The sequence below is a fragment of the Scatophagus argus genome, chromosome 22 (assembly GCF_020382885.2).
Source record: "Scatophagus argus isolate fScaArg1 chromosome 22, fScaArg1.pri, whole genome shotgun sequence".
In the NCBI taxonomy this organism is placed as follows: domain Eukaryota; kingdom Metazoa; phylum Chordata; class Actinopteri; family Scatophagidae; genus Scatophagus; species Scatophagus argus.
In genome coordinates, this window is record NC_058514.1 from 12015171 (window position 1) to 12034652 (window position 19482).

Consider the following 19482-nt stretch of genomic DNA (forward strand, 5'->3'; position numbering starts at 1 on the left):
ACCTTCAGGATACACAAACACTGTACAGCTCAGTGAATGGATGAAAGCTATCAGTTTGAACAGTCACTTCCTCTATTCCTGACAATAACAGTGCCACCAACCTTAAAAAGACAAGTTAGACATTTGGGAAATACGCTTATTGGACGAGACAAAACAAGATGAGACAAGACAAGGGATTTCTGGCTGAGATTTAGAAAAAACTGATACATCTAATGTCTGTATGCTAAGTATGAAGCTACCATCAGCAGCCAGTTAACAAAAGCATAAAGGCTGAACAGGGGCAGGACTGGATCTGTCTCAGGGTAACAAACTCTGCCTATCAGCACCTCTAAAGTAATGTGTACCACAATTGGTGAATTTATGCAAAAGTGTGACAGCTACAGGGGGTTATGTACTGGTCTATTTCCTGTTTAGAACAAGAAACTTCCTTCGCTGGTTGAATTTTGGAGACGCTGGTAGGGGTTGCTGTTGTTAAATTTATGTATACATACAGATCGATTAATACCTATTTAGTAACTAGATTGTTGTCTACTCAGTTTATCAAACAAGATACAAGTGATGCAAAATGAGTGACTAACCCCTCATCAAAAATGAACAAAACCTGAAAAACAACTGGCCCACATTTCTCATCAAACGTTATAAGCGTTACCAAGGAAAATCTTTTCAAGTGTACAACCTGCGTCAGACTGTTTCAACTTCAAACCCCATGATGCAGTGGGCTGGGCACAGCTATTATTGTTTACAGGCAAAGACCAAGTTATCACATTGTTGTTCCTAATTACTGTTATGCTAATCACTGCTATCAATGTAAAAAAAAAAAAACGCAGTGTGAACAGGGGAAATCTGTGGTTATTTAATTTCTAAATTGACTACAGGCCGTTCAGGGAATGTGCTATTACAGTGGATGATAAACACACTCATTGTAATGGCCAGATTACTGTTCTGTGGCTGAAATGAGGCTAATAATAGCAAGGACAGCAATCATGCTCACACAAGCACTCACTCACAGAATAGACAGAATAACAGAATAAAATCAGCAAAAGTGTGCAAAGACAAAAAATAAATGCAAACATACATGCCTTCACATATGCACACACACACAGAACCAGAACAAGTTTTGCCACTCACGTGTTTTGATAGGTTGGCACTCTTCGAGTCAACATCATACCTATTGAAAAAAAAAGGAAAATAAAAGTGAGAGTCAATGCATTAGGAAGCGATGGAGGGTGACAGGAGCTCAGCTGGGAACACGATGGGGATTACAGACGGAGTAAATCAGTAATGGGGCCAAGCAGCTTGTCAACAGCGATCTCTCCAGAGGCTCTGGATATATCACTTCCCAGCATCACAGGCATCCTCCATTAAACTGACGCTAAATGGACTAATTGGCACTCATACATATGATGTGAGAGTATTCGTGTTTGTGCAAGTGAGAAAGAGACAGGGAGGAACTGGGAAATACTGTGCTGGTGAGTAAATCTTTCTGTATCCATCTCTGCTCATTGGTGCGAGTGTCAGTGGGTTATCATGTTATTTTTTTAATGCAGGTCTGAATATTATTTCAGGTTTTTTTTTTTTATTCCTCCATTCCACCTTCAACTCTCTCATACATGTAGCGATAAGAAAGAAAAATGTCCAGAAATGTCCTCTCCAGTGAGGAGGCTACTCTAAAGAATGGGAAGCAATCAGACAAGCCATTCACTCAGCAATTTGAGGTCATTTCACAGCTCAGGTCATTTCACCCACCACTAAAAATGGATTGCCCTTTGCTGGGTAATATTTTGAGGGAGAAATGAGGAGCAATTTAGTTACTTTTCAAGACCGATGAGGATAATGTACATTCTGCATGTGCCTCTGTGTGTGTGTTGCACATAGGGTAATTAGGATTCTAAATGAATCTGAAACATGACTGTGTATTCAAAATGATTACATTTATCACATTATACATTAGTGTCTTCTGACTTTTTTAGCATTCAGAGTGTCTCGGTATTCCAACTGGAAGAACGGACAGTCATTGATGAAAAAAAAAAAAAAAATCACTAATAGACAAATTATTAGAAGTTTTCTGAACCTCATTCCACTCATAAAAGGCTAAGCCGCTCGCTGTGACCTTTGAATTCCTTGGAAAGAAACAAGACAAAAGTTAAAATTCACGCTAGCAGCTTTGAGAAGATGTACGTAAGCACGGGTAAATGTTCAGATTCACATGCTCGCTTGCCCATAATGTTAGTATGATACCATCTTATTGTAGTGTGTCAGCAATAATATTTTCCTAATTATCACACTGATGGGAATACCATGAGTTTTGCAGGTATAAACCAAAGTAACAACGCGAAAGTTTAACCTGAGGATTGAGATGGGTGTATGCCAGATGAATCTTAAAATTTTTGTATCCATCCTTTAGGTGCCCAGATGGAGTCAGTTGATGAGGTAAAAGTTCAGGATGGTGGCAGCGCTAGAGGGAATGTCAAGCTAAGTAAGTAGGATTCATTTCTTAGCAAAATTAAAGGCAATCCGTCATATAGAAAAAATATTTCACTATACACCACAAATGTTAACATAACATTCAGCTTTTTCTTCTTTTTTTCCTCTTTCAGAATGATTAGTTATAGTAGAACTAGCAGTAATAGTACTACAAGTTGTGCATTTATGCTGATTTTATGTTTGAATGTTTTAACATCAATATTTACACTATGAATGGACACAGAAACTTGCATAGTGGCCTGTTACACAAAGTGCAACCTCATGATTCATTTCAAATTCAGGGGACCTGCTAGTACTCTATAACCTCTGCTCTGCTACTGTTTATTTCACACAGATCTCATCTTCAGCGGCCGGAGGGAGGAAACATTCTTTCATCTGCTATCATCTCAGACTGCGTTACCCTCTGCAGGCCGGCAGCGCCAGCTATCTACTGCTGTTAGACATGAGAAGAGGAGCAGGCCACATCCATGTGCACACTTTTTCAAAACACATGCACATGCAAACACATCCGCAGACAAAAGCACATGCATGCTTCTCTAACAGTGTTACACACACTGAATGATACCAGCAACAGCATGAGGACAAAGGCTAGTGTGTTGTTTTGTCCCTCAGATGCTCTGTCCCATTCAGACAACCACTCAAGAGACAGCAAGCACAGAGGCATGCACTCATGTATTTATAGCTACTGAGAAAAACGAGAACAAAACACACTACTAAAAGTCCTGCATGGTCTTTATTTGTACATTTCAGGAAAGAAGTAACAGGTTTACACCAGTCTATTTATGTGGGGTTATGTGTAGTGGGTCTCAACATGGCGCGTTACACAAGTGGACCAGGCAGCGTAGATATGAAAGGTTAAATGCTTCTCTTTCCCTGAAGGAAATCTGTCCGCTCCTATATCATACCCAGCATCCCCTGAAACCCCGGTTGTTATGGTTACCATGGCTAAACCGAACACATAGCAACACACAAGCACACAATGTTGTCACCATGGCCGCACACAGTACGCGGGAATGCACACCCACACACATTGATTTTGTTGTTGTCTTGGAGTGTCCACGTGGCCCTGTGACACTTGATGACAATACGAGTATGTATCACAATGGAGCAACCAGCTGACAGAATAACCTCACATTGTCCTTTTCTGATACTTTCGTTAAGACTAGACCACAACAGCAGGGGTGCTTCCATCAAAGTGGGGAGCAAGAAAGTTTGTGAACATAGCAGTTTTCTGCGTCCCCTACAAACAGAGACTATGAAGCATTCACTGCAGCGTAGATGCACACTGGACCATTGGACATGGCTTTTGGAGGGCAGATACGGATATGGATTATTAGTAATATCAAGGAGACCAATATTTAGAACCGATTTTCAGCAGAAAGTGAAAATCTCAGTGGCAAAATGTAACAAGAGAAACAAGAGAGGGAATGTGACAAAGTACAATTTTGAGGTACTTGGACTTTACTTAAGCATTGCAAATTTCTGCTTCTTTATACTTCCGCTGCAGTTTATTTTCCAGACAAATATAGTACTTTTTGCTCCACTACATTTATATGATGCCTTTAGGAGTAACGGGTTACTTTGGAGATTCAGATTATTCTCTGTTCAAAGACTATTACTCATGATGTGTAACCCGCTGGTTGTCATAAGTTTTCATGTTACAAACCCCTGACATTACTTGACTGTATTTGTCTGCAGTCAGCACAAAAACAAAACAAAAACAAAAATGATAATACTGATAAACAGAAAACTGATGTGGGGATATTGGACCTGATAACTGGTCCAACCATTAATCGGTCTGTCCCTACACACTATTGCATCACAGAAAATCCTTTTGCAATTAGACCAGGCCTAATGCTAAGGCAGCTGTGAAAAATAGGGATACAGAAACCCCTATATACAAATATAGACCTTCCTCCACCCACACAGATATACAGACAAAGTACATCGTCTCTGCTTTGCTCTCTCCTTCTCCATCTCTTACAGGCATACACATAAACACACACCATACATGCAGAAACACTAACTCCTCTTCAACTTCAACTTAAATCCCACTTGGGTTGTCGGCATGGCTCCCTGGTTCATAGATTATAATATAATTAGTCTCTATCTAATAAAATAAAGTCCCTGAAATCCTCTCTGTAATGCAATCTCAGAGCAAACCGAGGAAGAAAATCACCTCACCTACCGGCAGTCTGGTGGATTAGTAAATCTAAAGACCAACCGTCTCCTACAGATAGGATCTAATGCTGAGGAATCAAGTGTGAGATGCAGTCACAGAGCCTCTAACATACTGTCCAACTGATTTATATAAGAAAACAAATGTCAGTTAATTGTACCATTTTACAGTATGCTCAGAAATTCACAGGGTTTGGGTGGTTTATCAGATTTCTGAAGCCTCTATTCTCAACTATGAAGAACAGCTGATCATCCAGGGTCATGAATTCCATAATCTTGCTCATAATTGTTCTGGTCTTTTCATTGCTCATAGAGAGAGAGGAGGGGCTGCTGGCTTGTTTCTTGCACTGAGCTCTGGTTAGCTTTAGCTTTAGCCGCTTTTCCTTTGCTTACTTCCTCAAACTGGACATGTTCAGCTTGGCGACGGTGTCTGATTAGGTTGGCTGTTCCACATTTATCCAACATGGTAGCTCCCACAGTGTCCTTACATGCATTACAGTGCCTTACAGTGCGAGCTTTGTGTCTTCTTCGCTCACAGTGAAGAACTAAAGACATGTGAACGTGCAGCTGTGATGTTATTGCCTGTGCTGCTGTGTGTATGACGTGTGGCGCACGCGTCAAACGGACTGGCCGGTCTCCGGTCCGGGCCAAGTACACTGAAGACCGGCTGATTACGGACCCAGCCAGAGAGAGAGAGAGTAGATTGAGCGTTTGTGAAATATGCTCTCTCTGATATAAGGTCATATACGTTGCCCAAAATGCCCTTGAGGGTCACTACTGACCTGAAACTCATAACAATTTACAATTAAAGCTTTTATTACTTTATTTTGTGTCTAATATGGAAGATAAACTTTGCGATAGGCATGGAAATCAGCCAACTATCAGCAATAATAATAACAATAATAATAATAATAATGATAATAATAATGGACCTTACCTATATACCAGTGCAGTGCTTTTAAAATCACCCAATATAGAGGGCACACCAAAACATTTAGACAGATGATGCTGTCCCAGTTAAATGCACTTCTGTGCAATAAATCTCTGTCTGCTAGTGTAAAGGTAAAGGAGGAAGCTTTGTTCCTCCCTGTAGCTTTCTTACATTCAAACAGTAAATAAAGCAGGTCATTAAAGGAACATTTTCCTCATGCATTTTTTCCACACGGTTTTTGGTGCCTTTTTGTGTCAAATTAAGTCTTGTTCCTGTAATCGTGTTTAATAAGCAAATATTAACTGGCATAACTGACTGTTAATCAAGTGGCACATGAATTGTGCAATCTACTTAACTTTCTTTCAAATTATGTAAATTAAGAAAAATTAGAGGAGGAAATTGTGCTGTATGCCAAGAGAGGAAAAAACGAGTCATATTTGTAGCTCTGGAATAAATAATAAAAATCAAGTAAAATTTTGAACTCAAATAATTTCAGTTCATATTGCAGGTGATATCAGAGAGCCTCTCCAGGGTCTAATGGAAGCCTGACTTTTATTTTAGAGGCTAGTAATGTGAAAGATGCTTTCAAGAAGAGGTTTCTAACATTAAGTAAACCAAAAACCACCAAATCATGTTATAATATACCATTCTCATATCATAATGGCACAAACACATAGGTATAGCCATTACTTACAAGTCAAATCGAAGGTTCTGTCGCTCTTCAAAGAAGTAGTCCAAAATGAATTTCCGAACAAAGTCTGGGTTTAGCGTGTTGTCAATCACCTCAGTTCTTCCAAACTAAAGACAAGGAAACAAAGATTAAAAACAAAGAGGCAGGAAGACATCATGAATAGAGTGTAACATCCCCAATCTGCATAGTCTACGAAGGTGTCCAAGATGATATGAGAACGTTTTATATATATCGTTTCAAGATTCCTGCAGCTCTAAAAACCTTTTTATTCAAATTGTGGTTTTTACAAGCATGTTGTGAAATTGCAATGAGTCATATAAGTAACCCCCCCCCCCCCCCCCCCCCCCCCCCCCCCTCCCTCCCAACATGTTTTAGAGTAATGAATGCAGAACAGCTGAAGTATCAAGTCAATGGGGGTCAAGCAGGCCCCCGGTTTGGCATTTAACTTAGCCTATTAATAATGCATGCAGATGATGGGCTACTCAGAACTATGAATAACTGCGAATGATTGGGGCTGCAAGATTTGCCCCCTAATTTACATTCATGAATATGCATTACTGTAAAAGAAAGACACAGGTGAGTGCAGAACAGTCATACATGTTAGTATGTTTGTGCTAGTTGTGTCTAAAAGCACAACCAAAGTGGGGTTTCTTGTCATAATTACCTCATTAGACATTAGATTATTAGATTACATTAGATTATATTAGATTTAATTAGATTACTTCATAAAATTAACTAGACATTCAACAATATGCTCACTTCTTTCTGTTACAACACATTACGAGTAATGAATCCCAAATGATCCGTTTTTAAAATCACTTGTTTGTCAGATTTATTATAAAATATGCTGAAGCTTTAAGAAGAAATGCCTGCTAAACTCAGTTTCAGCTATACCCTGACCCTTAGCATTATGTCTGTTAAACATCATCATTGCCACAGAGCTTCCAACACACATATGACTGTCTGAAACATACTGAGTGAACATGTAACAGCTGTAGAGAAGTGGAGTGTGCCACAGGAGTACACAAGTCTTTGTGAATGTTTTGATACTTGTTTCTACTGTATAATGCTCACTGTACATGCATCGAATGCTTCCTGGATGAAGCCTGACTCCATGTTTTGCGATACGCACTCACCTCTCTCCACTCCTTGTTGCCCATGCCTTGTGTGTATAGAACACAAACTGTGAAGAGCAGAGACACATAACATGATCAGACTGAACATGCTAAAACCCATGCTGATGTTCATTACAGTTAACCAGTCAGTTTCATCCAAACTTTCTCAATCATTCATCTGCTGGACGTTTTGAACTGGTGGCTGTTGAAGGGCTGGACAGAGGAATATTAGTCTCATGAAACAATAAATACCGAACAAGCTCAAATGCAATGGTATTGACTGTGTTGGATGCATCAGAATATGAGTATCCATCCATCCATTTTTTCTATATGCTTTACCCTTGCTGGAATCATTCCTAGCTGAAAACAGGTGAGAGGCGGGTTCAGCCTGAACTGGTCGCCAGTCAGTCGCAGGGGTGACACACAAAGACTGACAACCACACTCACACAAACTCACACACTCACACCTGGGGGGAGTAGCCAATCAATCTAATGTGAATGTTTATGGGAGGAAGCTGGAGTATCCGGAGAAAACCCACACATGCACAGGGAGAACATGCAAACTCCACAAAGAAGGGCCCAGACGGGGACTCGAACCTGGGACCTCCGTGCTGTGAGTTGATGCTGCCAACCACCGCACCACTGTGCCACCCAGAATATAACTAATAAGGCATAAATGTGTGAATTAGAAAAAAAAAGACATCAAAGCACCTGATGGTTTTATTCATGATGCCCAAATATAAATTATATTCTCTCCGTCAGATGGTGAAAGACATCATTTCAGGTCATTATGCAATTTCCCCGAAACAAGACAATTCACTAAAAGGCAAATTACTGAGCTCACTCATAACACACTTCATTTCCAGAGGCCTTTGATGTTCCTTTTACATACAGTAAGTGACAGAAGGATATGGGAGAATTTAATGCGCATGCAGATGCACTCACACAGACACACAAGATATATCTTTGTGGTTTGAAAGAAAAAGAGGAGTGATATTTTTGGGAACTGATTTAAACCAATAATAGCATAGAAAAGTTTGGATTCTCCACGGTCTTGCAGCTTACGTACTGAAGGGTTTTATGTCTTCTTTTTTTTCCTACTGGTACCAGAGAGCCTTATTTTTCTTTTTGGATCACTGCTCTTTACAATTTTACCAGCAAGTGGCAGATCAAAGGTATCTCTAAATGTCCTGCTTTTCTTTTCTTTTCCCCTCACCTCCTTGCTTTTTCTTCAGCCCTGTCAGGCTGTTTCATATCAGGAGGCCAAAGTCACCGTGCTCAGCATGATCACAAGTGCTAGTCAGCACAAGAGCATGCCAAATGTATGGGTGAAGCCTGGGCTCCCTCCTCCTCGTCATGTTAATCACTGTCATCCTCGTCATCGCGTTCATCACAGCCATCATCACCATCAGCTTGAGTCATTTTTATCCCATGCTACTGTAAATGTGCTGACATACTATGTTTTGCAAAGTGTGTGTGTTTGTATGTATTGGGGAGCCGGTACTCTGGCTTCGTCCCACAACACCAAAAACATGCAGATTAGGTTGATTGGCTATTCTAAATTGCCCCTAGGTGAGAATGTGAGAGGTGTGTGTGGTTGTTTGTCTTTGTGTGTTGGCCCTGCGATTGGCTGGCGACCAGTCCAGGGTGTACCCCGCCTCTCGCCCGTAGTCAGCTGGGATAGGCTCCAGCTCCCCCGCGACCCTGACGGATAAGCAGTATAGAAAATGGATGGATGGATGATACCACTGGATGAAGGTAGGAAAGATAGGCCAATTAAAGGAACAGTTCACACAGAAATACACACAGACACAAAAGCAAGCTTCTCCAGCTGTTTATAAGAACGCTGCAACACTGTTCTGCTGTGAAGCTCCAGGAATGTTTTGTGGATGAAGAAATCTCACACAGCTTTCCATCAGCATGGGGCTGAGTAAATAAGGACGGAAGTTTCATTTTTTTGGGGAGAACTGTTCCTTCAGTTATACAATACCTTCAGTTCAGTCTCAGGATTTTAAGCAAAGACTTTAATTTGCTGCCCTGACCCTAACAGTATTACTATAATGATTTGAACTGTTGGGAGAGGAGAAGAGAACTGTTGCTCGTTCTGTGAATCTATAGGGAGAAGCTTAGTTGGCCTCATGCATTAGTCAGACGTGCCTCGAGCCAAGCTCACACATTTAGTGAAAAAAATACACACACACACTCACACACATGAAGAGTGACTCACGACTACATACAGCAAAAGACGAGACCTTCCTTCAGTCCTTAATTGATTTCTCACTCCCTTGCACTCCATTTGTTCCCTTTATATTCTACTTTTATTCTCTTTTGCTCTTTACTTTCATATACAGTACCTTCTTATGCCTTTCCTCTTGATTCACGCCCTTCTTTTCTATCCTTACCTTCTCCTTGTGATTTTGAGGACATATATATATTGAACTGACTTGACATTTCAAATTTCCTTCCTCGCATCCATTACACACTTTTATGTTCTGTCCTTCTCCTGCTTCCTTCTTTCTTGTCCTCTGCTTTTTGAAGCTCAGAAATGATAAAGAGCCAACATCTCTTGATTAACATTCATGCACTGACAGAAACACAAACGGGGGATGGGGTGGGGGGTACATCTTACTTGGGTCTGACTTGGAGAAGGTGTCCCTGTCCAGCAGGTTTCTGTGGAGACACAAAGTCAGGACAGAAGTCAGAAAAACCGTTTCCTTGGCGAAAAACACTTGTCATCCAAATGCGGCAGTGAATGCATTCTAACGCACAGACTATTTATGTACTGTGTTGGCCATGCATGAGTCGGCACATTACCATCACACTCCCTGTGAAACTCCTATCTGAGCTGTGAAAACATCAAATACAACAAATACCGAACTTAACACAATGCTCAGCCACAATGCTGCCGCTTGAGCGCTGTGGATGTTGGTAATTTAAATGTCGAGGCTGAACAACATCTCTTTAAAGGCTACTGACTCTGGTAATGTCCTGTACTTTTTAAAACCAATGAAGAATTGATCCTGAGGTGTCTGTATGGCCAAAGCCTAATGCAGCTTATTCCTCTCCAAAGCTGACAAAAATACATCAATGGGCCATACTGCACTGTGCACACTGTAACGTATTCCTTCACAGTGATGAACACGGGTACTGAAGTGTAATATTAATCAATCCCAACACGTCCTGTTCCCACATGTGAAACAGTGGACGATTTACTCTGCTAATTTGCTAAAAAGCCAACTGTTTCAGGAAATTACTCTGCATTTTTGTGGGAACCAACAGGTTTCGGAATAAAACAGACAAGTAACAAGAAACAGAGTAATGCATTATTGGTTTTGGTCTTTTCACTAAGATCTAAATTTTTACTTAGAAAAATTCAAAATTTCACTAGACTTATTCACGCCTCATTTCATACATTTAAAAAAACCTACTGTCTGTGATTATATTCTCTGCAGCTGGAAACATATTGTGCAGTCCTCTGTCTCGGTAAACTTGAGTTTCAGCCAAGATGGACATAATCAAATCATGAAGAATTTATGTTCCCCAAAGGAGGAAGGAGGAGGGCTCGAGGAAAATTAGCTGAGACATTGTCATTAATTCTGATTTGTGAATAATGAGATGAATGATGGTAGTGATGATGATGATGTCCAATGATTTAAAGAGTTTAGTCTTGCCATTGTGCATAAATCACTCCAGCATTTAAAGACCCTGGTATGAATTAAAATATATCCTCCAATCTGCTTTCTTCCATCTATTTAGCAAGTCCTGACATTTCTTGGTTGCAGAAAAGGCTTCAGGATGTAGGTAATGCTTCCCATGATCCTTTCAAACCCAGAGATTGTGAGAGATTTTGAAAAGCTGTCAGACAAAGCTCTGAAACCATCACTGGCTGGAGAGAATTCAGGCTGCAAGCTGGTTTTCAGTAACAGCCTCTTCAGTAACTGTAGCAGTTTTTTTCTTATTTTTATTTCAGCTCAGTTTCGGTCGTCTCTGTCTTTCTGTTCTTCTCTTTACTTTGCTCTCTTTTTCTTGTGTGAACTCATCAACACCACCTATGGCATTTTCTCTCTGTCTCACACTCTCGTGTTTGCTCTCAAAACACCTCTGGTATCCACTCAGTCCTTCCTGCTATTTCACAAACTTACTTGTCCTCGAGTCATAAACTTCTATCACATCATTCGTATCAAATTCACCATCTAAAGGCACCTTGCGTGATAAGTTGCTGTTGCTTTTACAAGACTTTTTAGAAATGTGAAGTGGTTATTTGTAGCATTTGGCTCAGGCTGCATGATCTAGGTCAGTTAATCCAAAGATCCACAGGTGACTCGATCCCTTTGCCTATTGTGTTGTCTCTCCACAGCAACAAAAACGCTGCTGGAGGCAAATTCCAGCTTAGACGTTTACTATTGTACTGGTGTTGCTATTGTGCTCAAACATATTGCTTCTGTGTCATCAACGTCCCTTTTAAAAACCATTAACAGACCCACATCTTTGTGCTGGGTGCCATAAATACAATGGACCACAACCACTGTAATCTATAATGGACTGATCCCACATCCTGTACACCATCCTGCTGTCATTATTACTCACTAGCACCCCAAACATGTATAAATCAATGGCTGAAAACGGTCTCAAACAAATACACTTTGTGGCAACAGTTTGGTTATTCCAGCATGACTGTGCCCTAGTGCACAAAGTCCATAAAGACATGGTTGGATTAGTTTGGTGTGGAAGAACTTGACTGACCCACACACAGCACAACCCCATCCAACACCTTTGGGATGAACTGAATTTAGAGACTGTGAGCCAGGCCTTTTGGTCCAACATCAGTGCCTGACCTCAAAAATGCTCTACTGCATGAATGGACAAAAATTCCCACAGAAACACTTGAGGAAAGTCTTCCCAGATGAGTGGAAGCTGTTATGGCTGCAAAGCTGCTTGTGTGTTTACAATGTAATGTTATTAAAGTCCCTGTTGGTGTGATGGTCAGGTGCCCCAATAATTTTGTCTATGTAGTATATCACTAGTATATGCATATTTGTGAACTCTGATGTAGTAATGAGGCAACAGAGCAAATACCTCACTTACTCTGGCCAATCACAATGAGTACTCCCCATCACTACTGTACAAGCAATATTAAATGTCTCACCAAATTCCCACGATGAGCTGTTTAACTCTCTCTTTAACTCTTTTCAGTCCATCTACCGTCAGTGTGTGTGTGTGTGTGTGTGGGGGGGGGGGGGGGGGTGTAAACGAGGTAAATGAAATTAAAGAAGCACTTTCACCATCTATACACCATATAAACACTCTTGCAATAATGTGGCATCATTTCGCTGATGGCTGGGAGTCATTTCCCACTCTGATTTGGGGGAACAGTTGGTTAAAACACACTTTCTCCCTCTGTGAAAGAATTTAAGGCTCCACACTCTATGACTGGCTGCTGCTCAAAGCACATCACACATGGTGGCACTCCAAATGGGCTCCTGGGCTCCCCCCTGTGCGCCACTTGTGTGTGTGTGTGTGTGTGTGTGTGTGTGTGTGTGTGAGTAAGACACGTTTTCAGGATTTCCACTTCAGAGGATAATGTGAATGAGTCATGGTTCTCTCTCTCTCTCTCTCTCTCTCTCTAACCCCTCCTTCCCTCTATTCATCCAGAGGCAGGCAGCGGAAAGCTGAAAGCTGCCATGCGAGTCACAGGGAGGTCTGCAGGAATAAAGGTAGCACTCAAAAACAGTGTTCATATTTTTAGCAGAGAGTTTCCTAACAATGTTATAATCTCACACTAGTGATGTACCATTTCAACTGAATGTCTTTTTGGTCAAATAAATGACAGGGCATCAGCTCTCCTATTGGAATATAAGAATCAGCTAATCAGCTATGAAGACAAGCAAAGTGAAGCACTCAATCATCGCTAAAAATATCAATTTCATCATTAGATTTGCTTGGGGCTTTCAGCTTTGATATGCTAAGATGCAGCATCTTTCGCTCTCCTCCTTCCTTGCAAAAACACCACCTTCGGCATTTCTGCTGGTTCTCACTTTTCGCAGTTCATTCGCGCAATGAAACACTTCTCAGTACCTCTTTTCTCTCTCTCTGATGCAGTCTCCAAAAAAAAGGAACTTATGTAAAAAGTTCTAGTCAACCTGGTAAAATGGCCATTCTTCGATGTGAGAAGAAAATGCATGAACAACATGGCCTATAGTGATCTGTGCTGAAATTTCAGGTACAAAATCCCATCTCTCTCTGCCAAACGACACGTCACACAGCCTTTCTGAACATTCACCAAAGCAGCTTTTAACGCCTAAAGAACAAAGACCATGCATGACGTAAAGCTCAAAGCATTTAATCATTTTTCTCACTGACATTTTTGTTAGTGTCTTATCATTTTGTAAGAATTCCTCTACATTTCCTGTGATCTTTAAACGGGTCTGTCTACAGGAAATATGCATAAAAGTCAACATCAATATTAGGGAAGCCATGGTCCCAAACAGCCTTCTGTAGTTGTGGAATATTTTCCCACAAAATGTGCCAATTAATGGATTAGCCCTAAATAAAACAAGAATGAAGTCACATGACTTCTCATAATGTAACCTTTGCTTTAGTCATGTGACCTACAGTGGCAGTTTGGTTACAAAACTATCATGGTTTGACTCTCCTGGGTGAAAGTCCTGCCTGCTATTTATGGTACTTCACCTGCCATTTTTCATTTATGACATTCACACTGAAAATGACACATTAAAAGCTTAATGCAGACAGCACTAATTGACACAGGAAGAGCAACAAAAACAAAAAAAAGGCATCATGATAACACATGAAATGATTCAAAACAATGGGGTGTTATTCATACGCCATTTGGTGAGACCAGGCTGTTCATTTGGATTCACAGCTGTAGAGATGAGCCTCTCATCTTCTTTAATTAATTCATTTATGGCAGACTAGATGCTCTATCACTGTAGTTACAACAAGTTTAATTAAAAATGTGATGTGTATCATTAATATACAACTCAAGTGATGAGGAATCACCACCACGGCCATCAAACTGGATCATCGTCAGGGACTGTACATTGTAAAAATCATTTAAAGCCACATTTGGTGATTTTGTTTACAATAAACTTAAGGGGTTGGGGAAAATTTTCACACTTGTTAATAAACTATTTTAGACAACAGTAACAGAGCTGATAGGCAATACTATCATTAAGCTGTTTGTATATAAAAGGTCTACTTCAAACAAGAGTTAAGTCCTTTAAGTGTAATGAACTGGGGTCTAAAGGTAAGTTAAAGGTAAGTGTATCGACCTATTTTCATCACACTGTCACAGTAACAAGCATTTTAGCCAACTCTCCTCCATATTTGGAAAGAAAATCACTATTCATGCACACTTTCAAAACAACTTTACTCCTTTATTTAAACTCTGAATGCAAAAGATAGACACACATTAACATGCAGAATACACCAGAAGCATCACTGACACACCAAGTCACAGCAGTGCTGATTTCAGATCTGATCAAAGGGTCCACAATGCTGTCAAACCATGCTTTATGCTCCCTGGGGAAAATCTAACCAGTACAGTTTGCTGCCATCCTGGCCATGCCTCTGACGCATCACCTCTGACAGCTGTCATTCGCATCAACAGGAAGTGAAATCTGACACCAGATGGGCGGGAATCACATACACACACACACACACACACACACACACAACCCTTCATGCTAATTCTCAGAGAGTAAATGATTGTGGATAGATGGAACAAAGAAGAGGCATAGATGTTGAGGCAGTATCTTCAAGTGATGCGGCAACTTTCTGAATATGTGAAATTCCTGATGGAGCTTCAGTGTGGGGTGAGAGAAGGAGGTTATCGCTCCATCTCTCCCATACATACACACACACACACACACACACTCAAGCTGGAGACGCACCTGTGCATGTGCTCGATGGGGAGAGTCACACAATAACCGAAGTGTCGGGACGGTAACCACGGCAACTACTGACAGCCAAATGGGGCCACTTGATTGACCTGACTGACAGTTGTGTGTTGTTTTTCCACCTGACAAGGGATGCCATCAGAGCTGCTGCTCACCCATCCACCTCTTCCCTCAGCTTTCCTCTCCTTTCCACTTCAGCTTTACCTTTCTCCTCCTCTCCATTCACACTTTTCCCCTTCTTTTGATCTATTGTCCTCATTTCCCTTCATCTCTCATCATCTGTTCATCCTGCTCTCCTTTTCCCCTCTCACCTCCTCCTAATTTTAAATGAATACGCCTGATATGAATACCCTCTCCGACGGCACAGAAAGGATTTGGGTTTTTAGCCCACTGTAAGAGCCTGAAGAGATGTGGAGGATGGGAAATGTAAAATTAACAGAATAATGGGAAGAAAATAGAGGAAGACGCAGAAAAAGAAAAGAGAAGGGAAAATGGGAACTACACTGAAAATGATAGTTGCAACAAAGAAATTGTACAGGCGTTGACTAAGTTGTTGAGAAAGAGCAGTCTAATTAGCCATCCCAAAGTGTGTGAGAGCAGCAAATGGAAGCTGTGTGTGTTTGGCTGTTTTCAGAGGGCCTTTCACACATGGAGCACACAGCAGGAGCATGTCCGTGTCAGACAAGTTCTCACCTACGGGAAATGCTCCATTTGATTTAGGTGGGGGGTGACGCTTGGGTACAGCACGCAAGAGGAGAAGGACTCCTCTGTAATGATGAGATAAGATAATCCTGCTCATATCAAGACTACATGCACTTGGACATATTCGCAATGCCAATGAAAGCTTGGTTTAAGGAAAGAGCGCTAAGCAGGTACATCCTGTGCATCATCATCTAGCAGGGTAAAGTCCAGTAAATGTTTTTTTACCATATAGTCAAGCATTTACTTTTCAAAAACAACTTTATCATCATAATATATGGAACAAACTTACAAATTATGCATTTCTACATTCCTCTCCAGGATGGAGGGCTCTAAAACACTGCAGCCATTTTGCCTAAAAAGGCAAATACGAACGATGTTATATCACAGTATGAACAAACCGTGGGATTTCCTGAACCTGTAAGCACTCACTTCAGTGGAAGGAAATCCCACAGCGTGCACTGCTCTGTGACCAGTAGTGGTCACAGATGAGCTCTCAGCCCTGTTAAGAAATTCAGTCAGTGACGGAAAATATTTGGTTAACACGATTCTTGATTTCAGGGTAGCTGTGCATGTGTGAAAGGGGCTTTTCAGAGCGTTTCTTAAGCTGTTCTATCACTGACATTATGGACTCTGTAGACCAGACAGACCATGTGCAGAGAAAAAATAGGAAAGTTGAAATGGAGAGGGTCGGGGGGGTTGGTTGATAAAAGCTACAGAACACAGAGGTGCAGAGCATAGAGGCTGTGGCTCCACTCAGTGCTTTTCTAGGTTAAAAACTGAGTTATACTTACTGACGTAGTAGCATTGCTGCTGATATAATGAGTTGTTATAGTAAAGGAAAGCCTGCCAAGATCTCATTCAGTGACTGAAGACGTCATCATCTCATATTCAGTGGCGACATTCATGTCAAATCTTTTCAGCTTTTCAGTGCATTTTCCCTCTTTAACGCTCCTTCTGTGTGTAAATGTAAAGGGCACATGACGTAACATTCTCTCATTAGGCTGTTGATTTATTCTGTATTGTGGTTGGTTGTTTTCCTGAAATAAGGTTACTTTATGAAGGGTTTTCATCATTCTCACTCACTCGTAATTAATTGCTTGGATTAAAGAAGTGGAAGGTAACTAAGTACATTTACATTTACAGGCACAGTTACTTTTTGATTATTATTATTTAAGATTAAATAAACAGCTGGTTCAAACTCTTTGGTTTGTGACCCCTTAGAGAGGTTAGGGCCAATGATTACTTTCAGGATTAACTGATTTTATGAAATGTCCAACCAGCAGTCCAAAATGAAAAGACTCTTGGTTTACTGTCATAAAGAAACAATGTGTGATTCCAGAAAAAAAAAATGCACAATTTTACATTGTTGTATTGGTACTTCTACAGGATATATATACATATATATGAAAATCCCAGTGACAGAGAGAAGCAGCAGCTGCCTGAAGTTACCTGAAATGATATACACAGCATTAAAACCACCGACAACGACATGAATAAAATGTATCATCTGTTTACAATGCAATGTTCTGCATTGTAAACAGTGCAGAACCCCCAACAAAATCCCCCCAGAGGTCCTGTGTCCTTTCCCCTGTTTTAGCAGCACAAGAGAGGCCTCCAAAATATTAAGCAGGTGGTTTAACATTGCAGCTGATCTTCTGAATGTATACCAGTATCACACTAACACAATCAATCACTAATTCTGTCATATTTTATTCATGTTTCTAAGTTTTGACATAGCTTCATTTTGACTGTGGGATACTGCTCACAGAAAAAAAAAAACCCTTTCTAAAAGGCAAACTAATCATTAGAACTGAGCCTGTTCCTATATGTTCATAAACAGACAGAGCTGTCCTTTCTGTGGTTCAGATTCAGGTAATCTGACTTGTTTTAATATGTCACCTCTAATCTGTGCCATCAACTGACATTTAATGTAATGGATGGTTTTCATTTTATCAGATATTTTTAATCACACTGATATGCATCACTGTGGTGTGATATTTCTGGTAATTTCTCGACCATTCAGCTGCTCCTCCTACTGCTGGTTCATACCCCGAGCTTTCTGCTGTGTTGTCTTTCCGTCACATTTCTTCTGCTTAAGCTCTCCTGTCCTGACTCGATCTTTTCACACACCTTTAATAAATCGCCACTGCTTTTCACAACTCTTCTTTACTACTACTTTATTCTTTATTTCTAAGTCCTCTCGTCTCCTGTCTCCTGTTTTGTCCTCTTCTCAGGGGAAAAGGGGTTTTCTCAGTCAGAGCCTGGAGCATTAATTTCTCTTCTGTCTTCTGTCTGACTTCTTCTTTCCCACCTCACTCCCCCTCACTCATATGACCGTGACCTGAATAGGCTCTTTGGAGACTACACCATCTCACTGAACTAGATACAGTTACACAGAGAACCACATAGAGCAGCCTGCGCATGGTCTAATGATTTTCCAGTTCAGCTAGCCCGGATGTCCACCATGTCACACATACACACACAGGCAAATGAATACAGTCTGTCTGAGCAATATTGCTTCATATACGTGTAGATGCAGTATTCCAGATCTAATAAACCTTCGGTACACGTAAACAAGATAAAGAACCCACACACAGATAGACTAGCAACGCTAAAGATAAAGCTGGGTGGAAAACAAAGAGGCTATTTTTGCTGCGGTGACTAATCTGAAATTAGAGTCCATGTGTGACTGCAAACACTAGCAAAAGAGAGAGAAAGAAAGACAGAACGACACCCAGGGAAACATGTAATTCACTCTTGCAGCTCTGTACACGTCTTACTGGAATTATTCAGCATATGGATGGCTGGGCCTAATTTGGAAGCAGGACTTGTCAGTTAAGTCAAAATCATAAGTGCACTGATTGGAGATAAAGGATGATTAAGAATAAGAGGCCACTGACTAGTGAAAGAATAATTTACGGTGTGACTTAAAACAAAATTATGTTACAATCCTGACAAAATTACAATATTACATCACAAATGGGCTGAGAACTGACTGAAGACATTTAAAATAGCATAACAGAGCTATCACAGTTAACTGTTCAAATGTTTCCTTTACCACTGTATTGAAAAATATTTTTCCACTTGTTTCAGAAAATGTCACGTTACTATAATTACTTTAAGGCTACAGTCATCCATCCATTTTCTTGGATGGATAAAAAGTAGCACATCTTTACATTTAAGAAGCTGGAACCAGCAAACGATAGACGTTTTTGCTTGAAAATGACTGAAACCAATTAAAATAGCTGATGACTAATCTAACTGATTAATCGACTCATTCTAGCTGTAAAGGACTTTTGACCTATTCCATAAAGCACCGTTAATGGAGGCCATTCTTTGACGTTCTCTTTCCACTCTGACAGTGAGACCTGGCTCATGCGATCACTCCGGTATAGACCTTGCAGAAATGGCCTGATTCATAACACATATATATTACACACAGCCTTAGGTCAAAATGTGAGC

General features: G+C 40.6%; 1 protein-coding gene across 2 annotated transcripts in view; it reads right to left on the reverse strand.

The window, feature by feature from the left end:
• LOC124053377 (copine-8) overlaps nucleotides 1-19482 on the reverse strand; it is a 79796-nt gene that overhangs the window by 48103 nt on the left and 12211 nt on the right. For both annotated transcript variants that reach the window (XM_046378468.1, XM_046378469.1), the window contains exons 2-5: nucleotides 10029-10069; nucleotides 7421-7467; nucleotides 6288-6391; nucleotides 1129-1168 (exon numbers count right to left, since the gene is read on the reverse strand). In XM_046378468.1, coding sequence (XP_046234424.1) covers nucleotides 1129-1168; nucleotides 6288-6391; nucleotides 7421-7467; nucleotides 10029-10069 — 232 coding nt within the window. The remainder of the gene's footprint in view (nucleotides 1-1128; nucleotides 1169-6287; nucleotides 6392-7420; nucleotides 7468-10028; nucleotides 10070-19482) is intronic.